General features: G+C 38.6%; 1 protein-coding gene and 1 pseudogene across 1 annotated transcript; both read left to right on the top strand.

Moving 5' to 3' along the window:
• Positions 1–256: 256 nt before the first annotated feature.
• On the top strand, positions 257–3,337 carry LOC103422267 (ankyrin repeat-containing protein At5g02620-like). The gene is made up of 3 exons (XM_017328672.3): positions 257–1,009; positions 1,702–2,222; positions 2,668–3,337. Exons 1-3 carry the CDS (start codon positions 397–399, stop codon positions 3,286–3,288), a joined length of 1,755 nt encoding a protein of 584 aa, XP_017184161.1. The 5' UTR covers positions 257–396; the 3' UTR covers positions 3,289–3,337.
• Positions 3,338–12,470: 9,133 nt separating this feature from the next.
• Positions 12,471–24,512, top strand: LOC103445533 (serine/threonine-protein kinase WAG1-like; annotated as a pseudogene).
• The last annotated feature ends 878 nt before the right edge of the window (positions 24,513–25,390 follow it).

Here is a 25,390-nt window from a genome sequence, read left to right as displayed (position 1 = left end):
ATAAAATATTTTTGACGTGAACTACAAAATGTGGTCTCGCATTTTTTAAACTAGATTACTACACTTAAGGAGGACATACTGTGTGAAATGTATTTTATTTTATTTGTTATAACGTCGAAGTTGCAGGTCACAAACCGTGTGAGACTTTTACATATCCTTGAGAACGGTGTGTGGTCCCTTTGAGTGCATTTGGAGGTTTTCTTGCTAGTAATTTATTTGATTTGTTAGTTGACTGCAAGGATGTATGTACGTACATAAGTTGAAGATATGGAGATATATATAGTTAACCACCGGTCCATACTTAATTACGGAGACATACTTTGTAGTCCTCCATCCTTGATTCCCTTAACTGGTGTCTAATTTGATTGTTAAAGGCTGAGAGAAGAGATCAAAACCATGGATCCTTCCCTCTATAAGGCGGCAACATCCGGAGATATTCGTTTCTTGAGATCAGATCGTTTCCTCGATCAGAAAACACCTAAAGACAACAATATATTTCATGTTGCTGCTGAGTTCAAGCAAGCAGACTTCTTCAAAAACGTCCCACTCGATGTTCAATCTTCATTATTTTGGGCCACCAACAAAAAGGGCGACACTCCCCTGCACGTTGCTGCAGGAGTTGGTTGTCATGAAATCGTAAAGTTCCTCATCCAACACGCGAAGGAAACGCAAATTCATGGAGCTGATCAGGAAAGCGGGCCAGCTGATAAGGATGCACACAAAGAGTTGTTCCGAATGACAAATTTGCAAAAGGATACAGCTTTGCACGTTGCTGTCCGCAATGATCATGGTGGAGTGGTTATGCTTTTGATGGAAGCTGATCCTCAATTGTGTTGTTTCACTAATGGAGCCAATGAGTCGCCGTTGTTCCTGGCTGTTAGAAGTGGGTCTCCTAGCATTGCTATTTATATTTTGAACCACTCTGATCCCGTACTTCCTTCTTTTCATGGGACTAATGGTGTGACAGCTTTACATGCGGCAGTGACTCACAAGCACCTTACAGGGAGAGGTAAAGCATGAAATAATTTGTTATGTCTTATTTTCGTACATACGAATACATATACAAAGAAAGGATTTTTTCCATTTTGTTGCCTGAAAAATGCTTTTGTAAAATAATTATTATGATTAATTGTTCAAGTTCACATTCTGACAACATAAACTTAATTGTTTTAAAATAAAATAAAAGTCTAGTAATTAAAGGTATAGAGAGAACTCCATTTCTACCCAATTTTCTTCTACTGCGATCTCATTAATTTATTCACATGGTTGATTATATAGGTATAGAATAGTTATTTAAAGGGAGTTTTGAATAAAAAACCCGTGGTACGGTTCACTTTAACGAAAAACCATATTTTTACACTAACAAGTCAAACCTGGTACTATTCACTTTACCCTTTATTTTGTCCTTATCGTTAAAACTCAAAGTTTTCAAGCTCTTTTCATTAGTTTTCCTTTTTAAATCCCAAAGTTGACACTTCAAACCTAAAATTGAAGGGATTAATTAATCCGAGACTAGAGACCTGAAGTTTAAGCTCTACATGATTATGCACTAAAGTTCAATAAATGGAATCATATATAGTTGAAGAAAATTGAGTACAAATGAGGTTTTCTCAATGCGTAGTTATGTAATGTCTACTATTATTTAAGAGATTCTCTTATCCCTCAACCAGCTCGAACTTTTCTACATTGATATTGTGTCAGGCATTGTGGAGATGATGGTGTCAAAAAATCCAGATGTGATAAGAAAAGCCGATGCACTTGGGTGGACTCCCTTACACTACGCAGCATTGAGAGGGAACCTTGAAGCGACTAGAGTGCTCATGCAATATGATAGTTCTGCATCTTACATCCTAGACAAATCTGGAATATCAGCTCTCCATGTCGCGGCCTATGCTGGGTGCATCAGAGTAATGGAAGAGATGATTCGACATCGACCTGATACTTGTGATTTGCTCAATGACAAAGGCCAAACGATTCTACATGCTGCAGTTTTGGGCGAACAAATACATGTCGTCAGTTACATATTAAATAACCCTATGTTTGCAGGACTTATAAATGAAGCAGATAAAGATGGAAACACTCCATTGCATCTAGCTGCCCGTTACCAAAATCGTGAAAGTATAAGAATTTTGACAGATGACCCTAAAGTGGACAAGACTGCTATTAATGAAGAATTCTCAAGGGCCATCGACTTTTTTCTCGGAGACAATAGTGGAGAACAGGTATGCAATATTATATATATACTCCGCCACTTAGAGTCCTTTGATCCATGTCAGCAGCTCTTCAATTTTCTTTGGCAGATGTTGGATTAAAGTAAAGGGCTAAATGTCGGAGTATTCAATACTCCGGAATATTGTAGATTCCTCACATGCATATATATAATATAATGATTTTAGGGTGCCAAAGTCATTCTTTCAAGGCGTTAGTTATAACCAAGGAAACTTGTAATAATTATACAAGGTACCAAGTCAATCTTCTCAAAAGTTTATTTTGTTCAACAAGCTTGTCTGTGAGAATTTGGACTCAGGAATATGTTGGTACATAATGTTAAAATATATAGAATCATGCAGTCAAATTGTTCACCTTAATCTACAATTAATCTCTTTTACTTAATTAACTAGTTACAAAGCATCATTTTCTTCCTCTCTGTATATATATGTATTTCAGGAAATCTTTGATAACCAAAGAGTCTTGCACCACCTGGGGCGTTCCACTGGCGTGCCATTTTTCCAACAACAAATCAACCGTGATTTCAAGAAATTGATATGTCCGGATAATGATACCTCTTGCACGCCAGCCATTGCTGCAGACAAGAGAGAAAAACTGCAAGCTCATTCAGATTTAGCCTCAAAAAGGCTCGACACCAACTTACTCGTAGGGGTGCTTATCGCAACTGTCACATTTACAGCGGCGTTCACCCCTCCCGGAGGATTTAAAAGTGACGGAACACCAGTTTTAAATGAAAATACATATTTTCAAGCGTTTCTGATGTTTGACTTTATCTCCTTCTTTTTCTCATCTCTTGCCATTCTAAATGATTTCTTGGTGGCAACCGTCTTACCAATCCGTCTTGCAGCACCTGCAAGTCTCATTCAGCTTTCCATCGGAGGAATGATGGTTGCATTTACTTCGGGCGCCTTAGCAGTGCAGCCTAAACGCCAAACACTAACTCTGGGCGACATTTTGGTGTCAATAATATTCGTCATTTTATTTTTGGTAGCTGTCCTCCCTATGGTGAAGTCTTTGTTTCAAATAATAATGCGAAAGAAGTACCCATTGACATTGTAGCTAGTTGACATTTTGATTCGGAATCGCATAAATTAATGTCATGTTGACATGTTGCGTGCGTAATTGAAAGTTACTAGCCTAACACTCATTGTAAATTCACACAATTTTTTTACTTAACTTTCACAGCTTGTTAATTTATGGTGTTTGATCATCTTCTATTCTTTCAATCTGATAGCCAAAAATTGAGAGGTGTGTGTAAAAAGTAAAAAATGTTGTGTGGATAGCAATATCCTACTTATATGTGTAACCTCTTAGGATGGACGACACGTTTTAAAGATGGACGACACGTTTTGCGGTTAATATGTGTAACCTCTTAGGATGGACGACACGTTTTAAGGGTTATAAGGTTTTTCAAAAGGGTTTTCATAAAACTTAATGAGTCTTGCATATTCACATTCGATCTGGACGCCATGGACGGGTTGCATGTTAGATATACGTTCTATGTTGGAGGTTCCAAGTAGGGCATACTTTAGGAAAACCTAACCTTTAAAATATGCATGTATAATTCATAAGTAATTGGAAGAACTACGTATGATTGTTAAGGTGACGGCGGAACCCTAGTACTTTCTCACTTTGAATTCTAAAATTTGTTTCCTTTATCTTTCTTTAAAGTTGCAGTTTTTAAGTAATCTTTTTAATTAAATTCGTTTTTCTTAATTTAGGTCATTAAATCACCTCTTTCAAAAACTTTGTTTTAATTAATTAATTGAGAATTGATTTCGCTTTAATCTTTTTAAATGAATCATTGTGGAGAATGACCTTACTTGAGCCAACTATACTACAACAATCTAGTTTCTCTTGCAAGTAATTTAGGTGTTTTTAACCCTTTTGCGCAGGTGGTAAAAATCCTATCAATGCTCTTAGAGGTATAGAAACTAGAACCATTATGTGGTATCTCAATGGTTGGGGCGAATTCTAGCTCCGTATTCCAAACGGCTCGTATTGAGTTAGATTTTTTGTGCTGGTGAGAATTACACGATGGTGGCTAAAGACAGACTGAAATGCCTCTGTGAATTTTCACGGCATCGAAAGGGTGGAATGTCGAGACTTGGCCACCTGCTGGTCCTTTAAAAAAAAAAACGTATAGAAACTAGTATATTATGTGCCAAAAGAATTTTTGGTTAGTTCATTCCTATGGTTAATACAGACTATATTAACATGAAAGGTGGAGGGACTTAACAGAAAATGTTCTTGTATAACATAGTTTAACAATATATTATATTATGTTGATCATTTTTCGACATTTAAAATATTGGACAGAAAATAATTATTGACATTCTATAATAGTCATTATGTAGTCTTCCCTAATTGTTTTATAAAAAAAATAAAACAAACAAGTGTATGATAATTGTTTTGAAATTGCAGTAATACCAGTTTATTGCAAAACAACATTTTGATGACGCAACACTTGCAATATTTTCTGAAAACGCTCATATAAATGTCAAACTCAAGAAGATCCTGTATATGGACTAATGGGCACTCATTTTACCATGTCCAGGTCACTAAACAAAACGTAATGAGAAATAAATACAATCGAAATTGCCATGTGTTGGTACATGTACTTGCCACATGGCCCTACTAATTGGCACTGTAAATTCCGAAGGATTCTGGAGCTGCACCCCAGTAATATACCATTTTGTTGGTCACGCTCGGACTTCCAGGTTGAAGGGAAAAAAAAATTATTATTTCGCTGTCGTTAAGTATCCTTCTTACGCATTTTTGTTTAATTATTGAATACGTCAAACATAAATATAATAACAAAAATAACAAAAGTGCACGTATAAGAAAATTGAGTGTAGAAATTATTTCTCAAAAACAAAAGAAAAACTCTCGTGATCATGATTTCGGCTAGGGTGATTAGGAAATAAAACTAGCTTCTTTTGTACATATTCTGTATTCAGAAATATTTTTATTGATGATGCCTTGAGATACTATTATTTTTGGACAAGGATTGTCTGCCTTCTTTTTTTCCATGTCCTTCTATGCCCTATTGTTTGTGTAGTCACAGTTAAGTCACGTTAACATTTTATATTACTATTCATTTTTGTCTTATTATCTTTATAAAAAAAATAATATAAAATGTTAACGTGGCTTAACCGTGACCACACAAAACAGGAGGCATAGAAGAGTATGAAAAAAGGGAGGGCAAACAATCCTTGTCCATTATTTTTTGGTGCTAATATGTTAAATCTTAAATGATTGATTGGTTATTCGAATAACGGTAACTCAGTAGCTGGATTTGTAAGGTGTGTACTGTGACGTGCCACCAAATTATATTTCTTCTAATTAACTTGTGTTTTAGAAGTAAAGTTTTAAATAAAATTAAGTCAACTTAACCATAGTTTTATCTATATATATAATGTGAGAAGGACAAAAAGGTGAAACATTTTGTAATGCTAAAAATGTCCTCACTTCATACACAAAGCTACTGCTCACAAAAACAAGGTCAAAATCATAATATGATGCAATAAAAAGTGAAATTATATGCTGTGAACAATATGATGCAATTAAAAAATGTCTCTTCCATGCACATGAGCACGTGCAGAGAAGTTAGTATAACATTAACCTACTACATATACCTCATTGCAAGTTCTTCAACAGTTCCCTAAACGACTCTAGGATGCTTTTTAGAAAAATTCTGTAAAGTATTAATAAGTTGATAACCTTTGTAATTCATGTGTCATCACATCAGTATCATTTGACGGTAAAATTTGAGTTAAAACTAAAAATATATATTGTTATCAATAACATCATTTTTTTATTAATTATATAATGACACTTAGTATATTAGACAATATTCTAGACACTAAAAAAATCTTTACAACAACAGCTCCATCTTTCTGATTTCGAGAGAGAGGACAGAAACATTATTTCTCTGCCTACATTATTATTATCATCACTTAAATACCAGTTCGGATGGTGAATTACATTATTGGTGAATTGTTATATAAATAATTAATAAATATCATGATTTCATAAGCTTCACAAAATTAAAAAAGGGATTGAATTAGGGAGTCAAATTTGAGAGCAAGTCCAGCCTTGCTGGTAGCCCGGGGGACAGGGGAGAAGAAAGGGCCCGAGGCCCTGTGAATCACCTCCAGCCATGAAGAGCCCGAGCTCTTGAAGAAGGCCCGAGCAGGGGGCCTGTCAATTTGTGACAGCCCAGCAGCCCGAGCTCCAACCCTTTTTTTATTTTTTTTCTGTCAGGCGCGTGCACCCCACTCGTGCGTGGGGGCGCGTCGCCCGACACCTTTTCAGAAAAATCAGGCCACTTGCAGCAGCTGTCAGTTACCGTTGGGAAGCCATGTGGCTTCCCGCGGTCCGTTCGATCTCAACGGCTCCTTCACTTGGACCGTTGGATCTCAACGGTAAAAAAAATAAAAAAAATCTGATTTAATATCAACCATTCGATCTGAGATCAACGGTCGATATTAATATGCTTTATAAATAAAGAAAAAATAGTTTTAAAATTAAGAAAAGTTACCGTTGTGACACGTGGCACAATCTGGAGTGTTGGAATTCAAATTTTTTTAAATCCAACGGCAGAAATTAATTATTGGAAAAAAAATATAAAAAATGGAAAAAATCCGAAAAAATTTTAAAAAATCTGAAAAAAAAATTGTAAAAAATTGTTTTTACTTTTCTATAAATACCACTTCTTCTCCATCTACCTTACACCACAATTTCATATTTTCTCAACCACTTTCAATCAAATTCTTATCTTTCTCTCAAAGTTTCCATCCAATTTTTTTTTTCCACAAAATGACTACTGATGCAGGTACGAATTGGTCGCTTCTTGAAGATGTTGCGTTGTGCACTAGCTGGGTTGAAGTTACTCATAATTCCCTTACGGGTAATGAGATGCAGTTGCGAGAAATGTGGAGTTTAATTCATACCAAATTTCTTGAGCAAATGAGTGGGAAAAGAACCAAAGAATTGATGTCCAGTCATTGGAAAATACTTTGCCATTCCTTTAGTACGTGGAGAGATGCCTTGACACAAGCTAGTAGTAATGTTCGAAGTGGGACAAATTATGCGGATGAGGTAAGATTATTTGTTTGTATTATTTATTTGTTACCTAATTTCATTATTATTATTATTTGTGACCTAATTTCATTATTATTATTTGTTTGTATTATTTATTTGTTACCTAATAATTTCATTATTATTATTTATTTGTATTATTTATTTGTGACCTAATTTCATTATTATTATTTGTTTGTATTATTTATTTGTTACCTAATAATTTCATTATTATTATTTGTTTGTATTATTTATTTGTTACCTAATAATGTCATTATTATTATTTATTTTTTACCTAATAATGTCATTATTATTATTTATTTGTATTATTTATTTGTGACCTAATTTCATTATTATTATTTGTTTGTATTATTTATTTGTTACCTAATAATTTCATTATTATTATTTATTTTTATTATTTATTTGTGACCTAATTTCATTATTATTATTTATTTGTATTATTTATTTGTTACCTAATTTCATTATTATTATTATTTATTTGTTACCTAATAGTCTCAATATTATTATTTGTAGCAACTTCAAGCACAAGCATGGTATGGTGCCAAAATCAAATCAAGAAACAAATCATTCACCCGGTGGGAATGTTGGAATATTGTTAAAGATTGTCCTAAATTCAAAGTTGTGCCTGTTGGTCCAAAAGTATGCATGAATAGCATCCCTCTACACAGCACCTTTGTACACATCACCCCTCCACACTCTACACCCGATCATGGCTCCCATGTTGATGAAGAAGATGGAGAAGAAGTGCCTGAAACGCCCATTCCTGAACAAGCGTCGGGGTCGACCCGTTATCCAATTAGGCCTCTAGGTAAGAAGGCTTCAAAGAGGAAAGGGAGTGCTTCCAAGAATGATTATGGAAAGTACATGCAAGAACTTGCTAGTCAAGGTGAATTGACGTTGGCGCGGGAATTGGCAAAATATGAGGCTGACAAGGCTAGAGATGAGGTAAAAGCTGCAACTATTCAACAAGCATTTCAAGCTGAACAGAGGGAAAGAGATCTACTTAGGCAAGAAAGGGAGTTGCTTAGAGAAGAAAGAATTGCACAACGAGATCGTGACATTATGAACACGTGTTTAGAAGGGATGTCTCCAAATTCTAAATATTTTTGGCAGTCGGAGAAAGCGGATGTGGTGCAAAGGAGGCGTGCAAGAGAAGCGAGATCAAGACAAGATGATCCTAGCACCACAGAGTGGTTAAGTGGTGAGGAATAGGGTACTTTTGTAATCGGAGCCCATAGTTTTCCAATCACTTTGGGTTGTAATTTATTATTTATGTTGTTTCCATGTAATCGGAATAGGGTACTTATGTAATTTATTATTTATGTTGTTTCCATTTTATTGAAGTTAGTACTTTATTAAAAGTGAGAGTACATGTATTTAATTTCGTAATATATTTATCCTAATAATAGAATCTTTATTCATCAAATTGTTCACGTATAATGAAATTATAAAACACACCAAATAAAACTAAAAAACTCACCAATTGGAATTACATAAACACACCAAATAAAATTACATAAACATACCAAATAATAAAAAACTCACTACAAAAAACACACCAAATACAAACAAACATACTAAATAAACTTAAGTATCTTCAACTTGTTTCAATGCCCACTGGTGCTCTATCAAGTCAATTTGCCGATCAATGTGCATAGATGACCTTTGAAGTGCAGTATATCGTTGAAGGACCCTTTCATTGTAACGTCCATCCCTTTCTAATGGATCGTGTTGCACGGGTTCTTCGGTGGCATCATGCGCACAATATATCCGTGTTCTTGAATTGTTCATCGTGTTTGCCTCTGGCTCATATTCATCAATCGCATCATAATCGAACTCATCTTCCACAATCATGTTGTGAAGAATGACGCACGTCATCATGATGGATCGAAGTGACTCTACATCGAACATTCTGGCAGCACCCCTGACGATCGCCCAACGAGCTTGAAGGATACCAAAACAACGCATCCTTCCTGCACCCCTCTTGACAGCTTGCAAAGTGTTTTTCCTTTGCACTTCGCGGACGTGGCACTGTTTTGACAAATGTTTCCCACCGTGGGTAAATGCCGTCGGCTAGGTAGTATGCCCCTTCGTACCTACGTCCGTTGACAACGTACGTGACTTTTGGTGCCTTTCCTTGCAGGACGTCGTTGAACACTGGGGATTGGGCAAGGACGTTGAGATCATTTTGAGCCCCTGGAACCCCGAAAAAGGCGTGCCATATCCATGTATCAAAAGATGCCACTGCCTCCAAAATGATAGATTTTGATCCTTTTCTGTCCCCATATGCGCCTTGCCATGCACTTGGACAGTTTTTCCACGTCCAGTGCATACAATCGATGCTTCCTATCATCCCAGGAAAACCTCGCATCTCGCCCTTCTTCAGAAGCCTTTGCTAGTCCCAGCGAGTAGGTTTTCGGAGGTACTCTGCGGTGTACAAAGATTCGACTGCTCCGCAAAACCTCATCAGGGCCTCAAGAATGGTTGATTTCCTCATCCTCGTTATCTCATCCACTTGGTCTGCAGATGCTCCATACGCAAGCATCCGCAACGTAGCAGTGATTTTTTGCTCAGGCAGGAGACCCATAACACCACAAGCATCCTACTTTTGCACAAAGTAAGAATCATGGTTGCAAACATCAGTCATGATTCTGTTGAACAAATGTCGTTCCATTCTAAAACGGCGTCTGAAGTACGTATCAGGAAATGCACTGTTATGGACAAAGTAATCGTCCAACAGCTCTTCACCCCGTCGTTGCCTGCTTCTATCAAGGTTTCTTGAATGGTTGGGCCTGCATATCTGAGCAACAGTCTGGATGACTCGACGGGAATGTGAGGCTCTGGCCATTCTTGTTTCGTCATCTCTCCTTCTACGCTCCTCATACTCTTCCATCTCATTTTCGGCTATCTGAAGGTTGAACATTCCTTCAGATTGGTTAAACAATTATTCCTCTTGTTGATCGATTTCCCACATCATCCTTGATGAAGAAGAAGACATTGTAATGATGGATGGTGAAGAAGAAGCAGAAACTATGAATAATGAGATAGAGATGTTGAGAAAATTGGTGTGAGATTTGTGAGGATGGATGGTGGATTATATGGACGATTCAGAAAGGATTGGATTGTAGATAAGGCCACGTGGCATGCCGTCATTCGTTAAAAATCTGATCGAAATCTATCCTCAAAGATTCTGAAAAGATAATGACACGTGGCACGATCGTATTGGATAAAAATCTTATCGAAATCGATCTCCAATAATTATATTTTCGAATAATGACACGTGGCGCAATTTTGAACGAGTTAAAATCTGATCAAAATCTATCGTCAAAGATTCTGAAAAGATAACGACACGTGGCACGATGACATTGGATAAAAATCTTATCGAAATCCATCGCTAAATAATTGTTTTTTTTATAAAAAGACACGTGGCACAACGAGAACGATTTAAAAAATCTTATCCGAAATTACAAATAATTTTATTTTGTATTATTTAAACAAACAAAAAAAACTAATATTTTATTGCCTATTGCCAGGGGGAAGGGCTCCAAGGGTGGAGATGCAAATGGCAATTACTGTTCATTAATGGCAGTTACTATTCATTAAAGGCAGTTACTGTTCGAAAGAGTGAATTCAATAGTGGATTGCCACGGGAAAGGCTCTATGAGTGAGTTATTATTGAGGTGTGAGCGACAATGTAGGGCTAGTGTTGAGCACGTGGCAGACAGAATCCTCTCTTCATTTTCCACGTGGGTCCCAGCGCTCAGAGTGAAGAAGTGATCTTGGCCCATCACAATGGGGCCACATCCATGGCTTCCCATTGACCATTTCTATATATGTTTGGTACGAACTTTGCCCTATAAAAAAGACATTAGTTGATCATCAAGTGATCAATTAATTGTCACTTTATATTACATTTTAATGGTATTTATCTTCACTTATAAGTGAGAAGTATTAAGTTTGAGAATTCTTGTCAAAGGTAAATTTGAATCACATTACTGCAACTTATTATGAGACTTACTCCACTCATCTACCCCTCATATTTTCTTATGTGTCACTAATTCATTAAAATATATTTAGGTATGGACATTTCATTACATTAGTTCAGTAAAATATATTATGGTATGGACGTTTAGGTACACTATAGAGGAAGTTAAACATAAACTTTTAATAATAAATTTAAAATTTAATGGAGAGACATTAAATAAGTAATCTTTTTTTTTTTTTTTTGAGAAAATAGGATATCTATTAATTATTAAAACAAAAATATAATATAAATTTGAATTAAGTACATATTAAAGGACTAAAATGAATATGTAATCTTACACTAAATTTTTATTAAATTTTAATCTTTTTCAAGAATTAAAATTCAAAAACCCTTAAAAGATCCAGCTAGCTTTTGAAGAAGCGCATTTGGTGTGTACTAAAACAATTGGTGGAAACCGACCTACCCCTCCCGCAGAAACAAATAAAAAACCATATCAGATCACAAAGTATAAACTATTCACAGTTCACATTCACAGTTCACCCACCGCGTAAACGGAATCATACTGCCAAGGTCATGACTGACTGCTCTCAAAACCTAATTTAAGTGCATTACTGAGGGAAGAATCTTATGAAACAAGTTTACTGTCATCATGACATTTTTAATAGAATTGTTAACATAAATTTATATTTTTATAGTACGCTACAACTAAGGTAAACAACTATATACAAATCTTTCTCCACGAGCCAGAAAGGAGGATACAATAGTAAATAATTATCTATATTATACGTAGCCGTTCGTCCCAGTACTAAATTCAATTGTTTAACTCGTTAAACGTCCCTCGGTATAAACGCGGCTCCTAATCCTTTGGCAGCGCCTTCAATTCTTCATACCACCATCGTGGTCGCCCTCCTGCATGGGATTCAATTAAAGTTAATTTGATCCTCTGAAATTACAACGAGCGTGTGGTTTCTGTATTTAAAACAATATTAGTCACCCAACTAATTCAATAAACTCTTCATAAAATTCGCAATAAGCAAAAAATTATTATGTAGTATTGAAACATCATATGATACTGTGATATAAAAATGTGGTTTTCCGAGTGTTAATTATAGATGTTGCTCTCTTCCATTTTCCCCCACTACTAGACACATACATGCAAAAATGCTCAGTTTTGGGTCAACGAAACACCTTAATTTATCACCCCACCAGGTCCCGCATATATAAGCCCCCAAATCCCCCAAATATCAACTTGCATATTTCGATTGCATCTTCAAAATATCCAGTCATCAAAGCGCATGCGCCACCGCAACCTCACCATCCAACACATGGCGAAGAAACCCATTTGGCCCGTTTCCCATCCGATTACGCAGATCTCGACCTCAGCTTCACCAGCTGCACCTCCACCTCCACCGCTCACACAGACCGCACCTTTGCAACTTCCTGCTCAAGCGCTCGCTCCAGCTTAGCCCGCAGCAGCCTCAACCTCAGCTTCAACGACAGCCTTTCCACCACCTCCACTACCTCCACAACAACAACTCGCCTCCACCACTGCAAGTTAGACCCGCGCTAGTCGGCTATCAAGGCTGCCACCGCTATCTCATCCGATCGCACTCTCCACCTTCGCCACCTCAAGCTACTCCGCCATGTCGGCACGGGAAACCTTGGCCGTGTCTTCCTATGCCTCCTCCAAGACTACCGTGACAACCCTAACGCCTCCAAATTCGCCCTAAAAGTCGTCGATAAAGATTTACTCACCCCGAAAAAACTCGACCACGTCAGCACCGAGGCCGAGATCCTCTCCATGCTCGACCACCCTTTCCTCCCCACGCTCTACGCCCGCATGGACGTCTCCCATTACACCTGCCTCCTCATCGACTACTGCCCGAACGGCGACCTCCACAACCTCCTCCAAAGACAGCCACTAAACCGCCTCCCTGTCTCCGATGTCCGCTTCTTTGCGGCGGAAGTCCTCGTTGCCCTTGAGTACCTTCATGCGCTGGGAGTCGTCTATCGGGACCTGAAACCTGAAAACATACTCCTGCGCGAGGACGGACATATTATGTTGTCAGACTTCGAACTCTGCTCCAAAGGAAACGTGAATCCCACCTTGCAACACCGTCGTGTCTAGGAGACGGCACTTGTTTGAGTTAATATTTAAACTTTGGACCGAAGGAAAAAAGACCAACAAGAACCAAGAAAACATGACTCTGCCCGAAGGCCCAACATCAAACCCATTCGCTCAGCCCAAGGCAAAATGATGATTCTACATTTAATGCAAAGGCTAGTGGCTTGAAAGAAGTGACACTTGATGGAAATCAACCTACTATTAGCCCAAAAGCACTTTCTGGATTGCAAAGTATGTAAATTACTAATGAGTCACTACCCCTCAGTTGCTTTCAGGCAAGAACCGAGCTGCAAGCGGTTAGGCTATTTCGCCTATAAAAAGAGGAAGAGGGCCCAGAGACAAGGACACTCAACCAATCAAACAAACAAATACACAAACTCTGCTTAAGCCATATTTGAATACGAAGTTGTAGTCAACCCCCAACCTCAATCCTTTTCAGGATCAGCCCTCACAAAAGCCATATTTTGTCTAGTTTAATAGCTCTGCTTCTCACCAAGTAGTATCAATTTCTCTTGTAACTTTATTTGTCATCTATTCTCCCTTGAAACCTTTAGACCCCTGTAGTGGCAAAGAAAAGAAATGACGAAAGGTCCAGCCTTGTCCGACAAGGTTTAATCTTGCCCGATTCCCTTTATTTTGTCTTTTATTTAATAAATCTAGTATTGTAATGAATTCCCTAGTATGTATTCAAATCATTTTAGGTCTTTTAATGATCCAAAGTTCAGCTTACTCTTGGATCTGGTTTTAATTAAAGGATTTCACTATCTTAGGAGTAGATCCACTTAATGCCGTGATTAGACCTGGACTTCTGCCCTTTTACCATACAAGATATACAAAAGTCCTTGATCTCAAGGCATAGAAAAGAATCTAATGTGGACTTAACTCATCTACGATAATCCTTTGATAATGAGAAGTTAGAGTAACTTAGGGCGCAAGTAATCAACTTAAACCACTCATTTCACATCTGCCATATTGAGATGGCAGTGGCACGCCTCAGCACTTAGGTTAGTTTTGACTGTGAGCCTCACGGCTTATATCTAAAGCCCGACAAAGGCACATTTCAAAATTAACTCTGTCTTCTTCTTGCAGCCCGACGAATAAAGCAAGAACCCGACAACCAACCAAAGTGCCAACTCCATGGGGAGCTGTGTGCTCGAGCTAAGAACGCCCATAAAAGATATTCCTGCCCGAACATAGTTTTGGCATGCCCAATGGGACCAATCTTGTATGCCAAGAAGGCGAATGAAGGAACAAACCTTCAGGTGGGGAGCAACACAGAAATCACCTTACTACACACCAACATCTAGCATGGCAAATCTCCCCGAAGACTTGCAAGCACTCGTCTTAACGAAATGCCCAACTTTTTCTAAGAAGTTATAAGGAAAGGTTACAAAAGAACATTTACAGGCTACCCTGATGACTATCTTGGAAAGCTTGGAAATGAGTTATCTAAATATGGAGAGAAACTTTGGGGGAGCTAAAGAAGAGATGGACAAAGGCTGTTCCATGAATTCACAAAGAAGGTCAGATCTGGAGCACTATACTATAGAAAATGATAACGTTGGAAGGATAACAAACTAGTTTAGCCCTATGAAGGAACCAACTATTTCCTTGTTCCCTTTACTAAAAGAAGAAAGGGATAAGGAAAAGAAAGAAGAAGAAATCGGAGCCAGCCAATTAGCTTTGAATGAGATCAAGAAGCTCAAGTTGTCCAACCCCTTGTCATTCTCACTAAATAACAATGGGCAATACGGGCTAGAGATAACGCAAACATTGGGAGGATCTCAAACTAATGCAGTAACAGGTGCTGGTCATTTTCTACAAGCCCCCGTAAACATGATCAATTTAACGTGGGCAGAGAAAGGGAAAGAAAAGGCTACCGAGGAAGTAAGAGCTGAAAGACGACAAATTGATAGGCCGACGAAATGAGCTATCAAGTTGCCTGAAAAGCCTAAAGTGGCAATAATCAAAAGGGTGGTTTTGTGCAATAAATGTCAATGTGAGTGCGAGTTGGAAGTACCAGCTGCAGGAGCCATCCTCAATCAGAAATTGATCAAAAGAAGAGGAAAAGAAGAGCAGAAATCCTGCAAAGATATCACACAGACATCTAAAAACGAAACCTCTCGGAGTGTCTTCCAGAGGTTGGGAAGAGACTCTCAACCAAAGAACTTGTCAGAAGTATTTAGAAACTATGAAGCTTCAGAAGAAGTAGAGGACAAGAAGAACGAGACACCAAGGTGGGTAGATGTAAGGCCACCTCAACCAAGTTATGCCAGTGATGCTAAGATAAAAGAAAAGACCGTGAAACCAGTCATTATAAAGAATGTTGCCCAACTTTGGCTGAGATGGTATATAGTTGGAAGAGACGGAAAGCCTGTGAAAGAGATGAGGGCTTCCATGATTAGGAGAGTTCAAAGGCAACATAAAGCCCACATGAACTCATTGAAAGTCCTCACCACTTCGGAAACCTATAAAAATTGAGAGGTAAAAAAAGTATCTGATGAAGGAAAGAATCAAATCCACTGAAGAACCAAGAAGGAGGTAGAAAGAGACAGTAGCAAGACTGAAGGGGAAAGAGAACATGCGCCACCGAGCCTTCACCCAGGAAATAGAATCCTAAGGAGAGCTCAAGAAGATATGGTGATGATGCCAACACCTAAGTGGAGCCCAGAACCAAGTTGTTTTGGGACAATCTCGCCCAAGGGAATGATACCCTCACCATTGTTGGTTGATACACTATGTGAGAGCCTAGTGCAAGTGCAGAACTTTGGCATAACTTGAAAAGAGGAGATACCCGAATTAATATTGCCAGAAGAAGCACAAGCCTAGTTAGATGGATTTATGAACCACATAGGGGGCAAGGAAGGAAATGTACCTGAACCCATTGACTTCCACGTAAACATGACATATGTTTTATCAGCCATGTTTCGCGTCGAGCATGATCAACCTCTCATCATGGAAGGTGATTATCTAGCGACAGAACCCATGATAGCGCATGTTAGTGTTGAAGATACAAGACACGGATGACATGACCAAACTGGGTTTCCTGAACCATCAATAAAGAAGCCTGAGAGGATATACTCAGACAAAATGGTTTTTGTCTGCCCAAGTTCAACCCTGGCCAATCATCTCAAGCCCATATATGTAACTGCACACCTAGAGGTAGTACCCTTCAAAAGGATCTTGATCGACGGTAGGCTGCAGTTAATGTGCTGACATACAAGCAGATGAAGAAAATGTGTAGGAGTGAAGGGGATCTTATTCCCACCAATCTTACAGTTTCTAGTTTTTCCAAAGTTATTACCAAGACGCATGGGATACTGTCGTTGGAGGTGGATTTAGGATCAAAACAGATTATGTTGGCCTTTTTTTGTTATGGACAACACTTCCACTTATGGAACTTTACTAGGCAAAGATTGGATTCATCAGAGTCTCTCTGTGCTATCTACTTTACACCAACAAGTGGCTGTCTACCATGAGGAAGGGGAATCAGGACTTGGATTCTGGGAGATGGTAGAGGCCGAATCACGGCCATGTCTCCCTACAGCCAACGTTGCAGAAACCAACTTTTATAATCCCAATATTGGGATTCTTCAATGTTCAGGAGCTGATAAGAACGGCCACTTGACCAAGGTGATGGCCCAAAAACTTTTGGAACAAGGGAAGAATGAGGTCGACCCTATATTATCCCGACTCCCCCAACACCTTTAAATGTCAGAGTAGAAAATGAGAGATCAAGTGATCGCAATCAGGTCCTTAATAAAAAGATTGTTGGTGTATGAGAGAGAGAAGAAACAAGAAAGCGAAAACTCAGTCAAAGAAGAAAATGATTGGAGCAGAGAAGCCTCAAGTAGCCAGATGACTAAAAAAGATTGTTTTGGGAAAGAGCTAGAAGCGGTCATCCAAATGGTTGAGTGTATATATGACTTGGACAGGCTAGAAGATCTGCCCGAGAGTCTAGAGCTAGTTGAGTTTTTATGTGCAGAGCTTGATAAACCGGCCCCAGAGGTGCAAGATCCCTTGGAGACTATTGACCTAGGGACGGGGGAAGATCCAAGACCTATACAGATCAGTGGCTTGTTAAAAACCGAAGATCGGACATAGATTGTCAACCTTCTACATGAATTCAAAGATTGTTTTGTTTGGCATTACACTAAGATGCCAGGTTTAGACCCAACCTTAATAGAACACAGAATGCCTATTAAGGAGGGGTTTAAACCTGTCAAGCAAGCACCACGAAGAATGTCAAAAGAGATCGAAGAGAAGGTTAAAGAAGAGATCGAAAGGCTAGTAAAGGTCAGATTTATTAGGCCTGCTAAGTATGTTGAGTGGTTGGCCAACATTATTCCTATATTAAAAGTTGTGATTAAGCAGTTAGGTGTTGTGTTGACTATAGAAACATTAATGGAGCCATGCCTAAAGATGAATATCCCATGCCAATAGCCGACCTATCTATAGATGTAATAGCCAAACACAAAGTTCGATTTTTTATGGATGGAAATACAGGACACAATCAAATAAAAATGGCTAAAGAAGATATACATAAAACGACTTTTAGATGTCCGGGTCATGTTGGAGCATATGAATATGTGGTGATGCCATTCGGGCTCAAAAATGCTGGTGCCACTTATCAAAGAGCAATGAATGCCATTTTTCACGACCTAATTGGCCATAGCATGGAAGTATATATTGATGATATTGTGGTGAAATCCAAGACTAATGAACAGCGTTTGGAAGACCTTAAACAAGCTCTAACAAGAATGAGGGTCCACAAGTTAAAAATGAATCCAAAGAAATGCGTTTTTGGAGTAAGGTCGGGCAACTTTTTGGGGTTTCTCGTTCATCAGAGAGGAGTGGAGGTTGATAAAAATAAAGCTCGGGCAATAGTGGAATCACCTTCACCCACCAATAAGGTACAACTGCAAAGGCTGCTAGGAAAGGTCAACTTCCTGATGAGATTTATTGCTAATTTAGCGGACAAGATTCAACCGCTAACTCCTTTGTTGAGACTAAAAGATAAGGAAGATTTTGAATGGGGCCCACAACATCAAGAAGCTTTTGACAAAATAAAAGCTTATTTAACCTCCCCACTATTGCTTATGTCACCTTAGAGGGGAAAACCATTAAAACTTTACATCTCTGGCTCGGAGAGATCAATTGGAAGCTTGCTAGCCCAAACAACGAAGGCGGAAAGGAACAAGTCGTATACTACCTCAGTAGAATCCTTACAGAAGTGGAGACAAGATATACCTCAGTGGAGAAACTATGTTTGGCTTTGTACTTTACTGCTTGCAAGTTAAGACATTACATGTTACCTTGCCACATCCATATCGTCGCCAAGACCGACGTGATCTAATACATGCTGGCAAAACCTATGTTGACAGGAAGAATTGGGAAGTGGATTCTAGCATTGTTCGAATTCAGTTTTCAGTATGTGCCTCAGAGGGCAATCAAAGGGCAGGCAATTGCAGACTTTTTGGCCGAGCATCAAGAGTCCCAGGGAGAAATAATCAACATCTCAGGAACCTTGGAGGTGGCTAACATCTTGATCCCACAAAGTCAAGCCATCTTGGGTAAAGAAGAGTGGATTCGGCATGAGGTAGAAAGAATATCTAGCCTTTGGGTTACCCCATGGAAGCTGTATTTTGATGGATCTTGCACCCAAAATGCTGCTAGAGCTAGGATCATTATTATTGATCCTAAAGGTACTCACCATTGTTATTCATTCTTCCTGGATTATCAAGAAACTACTAACAAGCGGGTAGAATATGAAGCCTTGATAATTGGCCTAGAAATCTTGATAGAATTAGGGGCAACTGAAGTTGAAGTGTTTGGTGACTCAGAATTGGTAATCAATTAGTTAACTGAGGAGTATAGATGCAGGCAGATTACCATGACCAGTTATTACTTAGTAGCCACCCAATTATTGAGCTATTAGGGCATAGAAATATCAGTTGGCTATATACCTAGAAAAGCAAATGTGATTGCCAACGAGATGGCACAATTGGCCTCGGGAGTACAGATCCAAGAAATGAAGTTTGAAAGAGACATAGAAGTCCAAAGAATAAATCTGCCTTCCATTGTGGATAGAGGATTTAGCTTGGATATAATGATTAAAGAAGTGGAGGCTGAAGACTGGAGGACACCTATCTTTAGGTATTTAAAAGATCCTTCCTTCTTCACAAGTAAGAAGGATAGACAACAAGTGACTAAGTACGTTTTGTGGGAAGGAAATCTATTAAGGAAGACTCCATACGGGTTAATGTTAAAATGCCTAGGCCAGGAAGAGTCTATGAGAGTCATGGTCGAGGTGTATGAGGGAATCTATGGAGCTCATCAAGCTGGAACCAAAATGAGATGGCTGCTTAGGAGATATGGTTATTTCTGGCCCGAGATGGAGAAGGATTGTAAAGATTATGCCTAAGGATGTGAAGAATGCCAGAGACATAGGCCACTCCAACATATGCCTTCAATACCTCTGAACCCTGTGGTCAAGCCTTGGCCCTTTAGAGGATGGGCAATGGACTTTGTTGGGCAGATTCATCTAGCTTCTAGTAAAGGACACACATTCATAATCGTGGCCACAGATTACTTCACCAAATGGGTGGAGACTTCAGCCGTCAAGAATATTACTTCAACCACAGTTAAAAAGTTCATTGAAACCAAAATTTTGCATAGATTTAGAGTGCCCGAGGTAATTGTCACAAATCGTGGACCATCTTTTATTGCAAAAGAAGTAGAAGAATTTGCCGACAAATTTAAAATAAAGATGGTTCAATCTAGTCCTTATTACCCTCAGTCAAATGGGCAAGCGAAGGCCAGTAACAAAATTTTGGTAAGCATCATTAAAAGAACAGTAGCCGAGAATCCAGAAAAATGGCATGAGAGGTTGGGGGAAGCTTTTTGGGCATATAGGACGTCCAAAAAGACGACTGGAACAACCCCTTACGCTTTGACTTTCGGGCAAGATGATGTGATTCCCATGGAAATTAATGTGAGTTCGTTCGTTCATAATTCAAAATCAGTTTGGGCTACACAGTGAAGAATATGTTCAAGCTATGTGTCAAGAGATTGAAGATCTTGATGTAGCCAAAATTGAAGCTTTAAACAAGATTCAAGAATGAAATGAAGCTGTTGCCCGAGCATACAATAAAAGGGTAAAATTGAAGAATTTCAAAGAATGAGAGTTAGTCTGGAAAGAAATCCTCCATTTAGGAGTACAAGTTAGGAGCTTCGGGAAATGGAGCTCGACTTGGGAAGACCTTTTTATTGTTAATCAGGTATTAGGTAAGGGTGGATATGGAGGGAGTATTACAAAAACATCCAATCAATGTTAAATTCTTAAAAAGATATTATCCGACCTTATGGGATGCCAGAGATTGCTACATAGAAGAAGAATAAGCAAAGTTTGGGGTGTAAGAGGTCAGTTTTTTCATTCATCATACATAAACCTCAGAAAAATACAAGATGAAGCAATATGAGAAAATCTTATTCAGTTGAGCGAAAAACAAAAGTTACATCAAATCTAGCTCAATGACTTCATACTAATACAAATCCTAGAATAGGGATGTTACATTCTTGCTCAACCCTTTTAATGGTATCACAACTCTTGAGATTCCCCTGCATCTTCATCCACGAAATCCAATCGAGTTGTGAGGCCAATTAAGGCCTGATGATTGACCCAGGAACATACCCTCATAGAGGTGATGGTGAAGTCTGACTTACAGGGGCAGCAGGTAAAGTGGTGATTACTCGACTAGTCTGCAAGGTTTCAGCAAGCTTAAAGTGAGAAGAGCACCTGACGGAAGTTGTTGAAAGCAGTGATTGTTCCTTAGGCTCATTATTTCCAACAGAAATGAAGGTTAGAGAATACCATGCCGATCCTAAGGAATACAATTCCCCATCTCTAGAAGAAAATCTAGAAAACAAGGTTACCCGAAAACAATGAAGACCATAAAGAGGGAATGACTTAATGGCAATCATTTCAATAAACATGAGAGAGTAAGTTAGGCTCGTGGAGCTTCAGATATCGTGGTGAAAAACTAAAGGAAGAAAGGATAAGGGGAAACTGAAAAGGGATCACAGAACATGTTTGGGAAATATTCGAATGCTTTGAGGGGGAATTCTGGGAATATGAAGAATCAATCGTTTTGACCCAAAACTTGAAATCGAGCCAAATTTTATAAAGAAGACCAGGTGACGATTGGAATTCGCGGGAAGAGGAAATGACTCAAGTTTGCATTAATAACGACAGAAAACGCAAGTTCCGAGTAAAGCGTGCAAGGGTATGACGCATATTCAAATCATTATTGACGCCTCAGTTTGAAGGCTTAACAACGATTGAAGGGGGCACTATTTGGGTTAATATTTGAACTTTGGGCTGAAGGAATAGAAGCCCAACAAGAACCAAGAAAGCCTGATTCTACCTGAAGGCCCAGCATCAAACCCATTCGCTCAGCCCAAGGCAAAATGATGATTCTACATTTAATGCAAAGGCTAGTGGCTTGAAAGAAGTGACACTTAATGGAAATCAACCTACTCTCAACCCAAAAGCACTTTCTGGATGGCAAAGTACGTAAATTACTGGCGAGTCATTACCCCTTAGTTGCTTTCGGGCAGGAACCGAGTTGCAAGTAGTTAGGCTATTTCGCCTATACAAGGAAGAAGAGGGCCCAGATACAAGGACATTCAACCAATCAAACAAACAAATACACAAACTCTGCTCAAGCCAGATTTGCATACGAAGCTGTAGTCAGCCCCTAACCTTAATCATTTTCAGGATCAGCCCTCACGAAAGCCATCTTTTGTCTAGTTTAATAGCTCTGCTACTCACCAAGTAGTATCGATTTCTCTTGTAACTTTATTTGTCATCTATTCTCCCTTGAAACCTTCAGACCCCTGTAGTGGCAAAGAAAAGAAACGGCGAAAGGTTCAGCCTTGTCCGACAAGGTTCAATCTCGCCCGATTCCCTTTATTTTGTCTTTTATTTAATAAATCTAGTATTGTAATGAATTCCCTAGTGTGTATTCAAATCATTTTAGGTCTTTTAATGATCAAAAGTTCAGCTTACTCTCGGATCTGGTTTTAATTAAAGGATTTCACTATCTTAAAAGTATATCCACTTAATGCTGTGATTAAACCTGGACTTCTGCCCTTTTACCATACAAGATATACAAAAGTCCTTGATCTCAAGGCATAGAAAAGAATCTAATGTGGACTTAACCCATCCACGATAATCCTTTGATAATGAGAAGTTAGATTAACTTGGGGCGCAAGTAATCGACTTAAATCCACTCATTTCACATCTGCCATATTGAGATAACAGTGGCACGCCTTAGCACTTAGGTTAGTTTTAACCGTGAGCCTCACGACCTATATCTAAGGCCCAATAAAGGTACATTTCAAAATTAACTTTGTTCTCTTCTTGCAGCCCGACGAATAAAGCAAGAACCTGACAACCAACCAAAGTGCCAACTCCACGGGAAGCTATGTGCTCGAGCCAGGAACGCCCACAAAAGATATTCCTGCCCGAACAACACCTACTAAAAGAAAAAGCACTTTTTCCTGTTATGGATCGAGGATGGAACAACAAGAGGAAATGGTGGCGGAGTTCGTGGCGGAGCCGACAATCGGGCTTTCAAAATCCTGCTTTGCGACTCAGGAGTATCTGGCCCCGAAGTTGATCTCAGGTAACAACCACAGTAACGGGGTTGACTGGTGGGCTTTTGGAGTGTTTAGCTACTAGCTCCTCCACGAAACAATGTCGTTTAAGGGCGTGACTAAAGAGAGCACCCTGTGTAATTGCAACCAGCAGCAGGGTGAAGTTCCACGTGGCGGAGGAAGAAGATGATGGAATGAAGGAGTCGAGGGATTTGATTGAGAGGCTGCTGGTGATTAGGGATGGGCAAAATACCCGCGGTTATGGATAACCGTGGTTACCCGCCCATTTAAATTTCACGGTTACGGTTATGGGTAACCGTTTAGATAATTAAACGGTTATGGGTATAACCGTTTACCCGTGAAATTTAAATGGGTGGTTATGGGTATTAACCGTGGTTATAAACGGGTAACCATTTACCCATTTATTTTATATATGTAATGTTGAATATTTAAAATAAATAAATAAATAAATAAATAAATATATATATATATATATATATATATATATATATATATATATATAGACACACACATACGGGGCTGTTTGACAGGGGATGATAATATATATATATACACACACAAACACATACGGGGCTGTTTGACAGGGGATGGAAAGTTGGGTTATTAACCCAACAATCATCTCTCTTCAATTTGAATACTGCATCTTTCTATTTTTTTTTTTAATTTTTTTTTGAAAACTGGAACAACAAAACTTGGGCTAAGAAGCCAACCAAACAGAAAGGCAACACAAGGCAAACAGCAAGCAGAAGCTAGAAAATCCTTGGAGGGATTAATATTATGACAATTTTTTTTTTTTAAATTTTTAAGTTGTTAAAAAACATGTAGACGGGTGAAAAATGAGTTATGGTAAAAAAAAAAAAAGGATAAATGGGTTAAAAAGGGTAAATGGGTAAACAGGTATTAAACGGTTACGGTTAAATGGGTATGCGGTTATGGGTATGGTTAATCGTTTATAAATGGTTATGGGTATGGATATAACCGTTTAGGCAATTACCCAACGGGTAAACGGTTATGCGGGTATGAGCATAAACGGTTATGGGTAAATTAACCGCGGTTACCCGCCCGCATAACCATTGCCCATCCCTACTGGTGAGGGACCCACGGATGAGGCTGGGGTGCGCCAAGGGGGCCACCGAAATTAAACAGCACCCGTTTTTTGGTGGAATTAATTGGGCCTTGATACGGACTTACAGGCCACCAGAGGTTAATAGGCTCAGAAGGAAGGCCAGTAAGTCTCAAGGAAGTAGGCAGACACAGAAGAAAAGGAAGTTTTGGTGGAAAGCACCAGGTCAATTTGTGAGGACTAGATCATCTAATTACAAGAATAATAGCCACAGTAACGGTAATTACTATCAGTTTGTCATTAATAAAGTGGTCAACAAAAACTAGTCAAGTTTGAAACGAACGATACCCTTTTTTGGTTGTGGGGTAAAAGGTGAATATTCACTGAAGTTTGTAGGATTTGGATCCTCTCCAGATCCCCTCCCTAGGGATCCCGGGGATCAAGGCACAAGGACCGTTCATCAAAGATCGTGCGGCCACAATTAAATACTTTTTATATTTTTAAAAGTAAAATAGTCTCGTTTTGAGTAAAAAGTATTTAATTGTGACCGCACGATCTTTGATGAACGGTCCTTGTGCCTTGATCCCGGGATCCCCAGGGAGGGGATCTGGAGAGGATCCAAATCCAAGTTGGATTTGTATATATAGGTAGTGCAGCAGCAGCAGCAGTTTCGGCCGAGATGTGATTTTGTGAGGGACTTTTTTGTGAATTTAAATGTATATGAATCCGAGTTATACCATGAACATTTATATTTTTATTTCTAAAAAGAAATGAAGATTTATATTTTAGTTTTTTGAAGCTTGGATTCTTGTTTAATTTATTCAACTCAATTAAGGTACTAGCATTCAAATTGTGTAATTGGAAATGTCTCTGGTTTTGGTACATCTCTAATCCAGAATTATATGTTTTCACTCATGTTATGGAAACATATCTTGTATATCTGTATTGTTTTTCACTTAATTTTAGAGTTGTGCAACAGATAGTCGCTCATATCTCACTCGAATTATATAGCTAATTTTGATATGTGTCTCATATTATATACCATTTCATTGTATTATTACTCACACATCGTGGCTATAGCATATATAGTTTTGTGTACTTAGTCTTGATCAATTGGCTAGAGCAATGCGATCTCTCATTTGCACCCGAATTCGAATTTCCTCTGCGTAATTTTGAGGAACTTAGTGACCAAACATTTATACGC

The sequence above is a fragment of the Malus domestica genome, chromosome 10 (assembly GCF_042453785.1).
Source record: "Malus domestica chromosome 10, GDT2T_hap1".
In the NCBI taxonomy this organism is placed as follows: Eukaryota; Viridiplantae; Streptophyta; class Magnoliopsida; order Rosales; family Rosaceae; genus Malus; species Malus domestica.
This window is presented reverse-complemented; position numbering and strand designations above follow the sequence as displayed.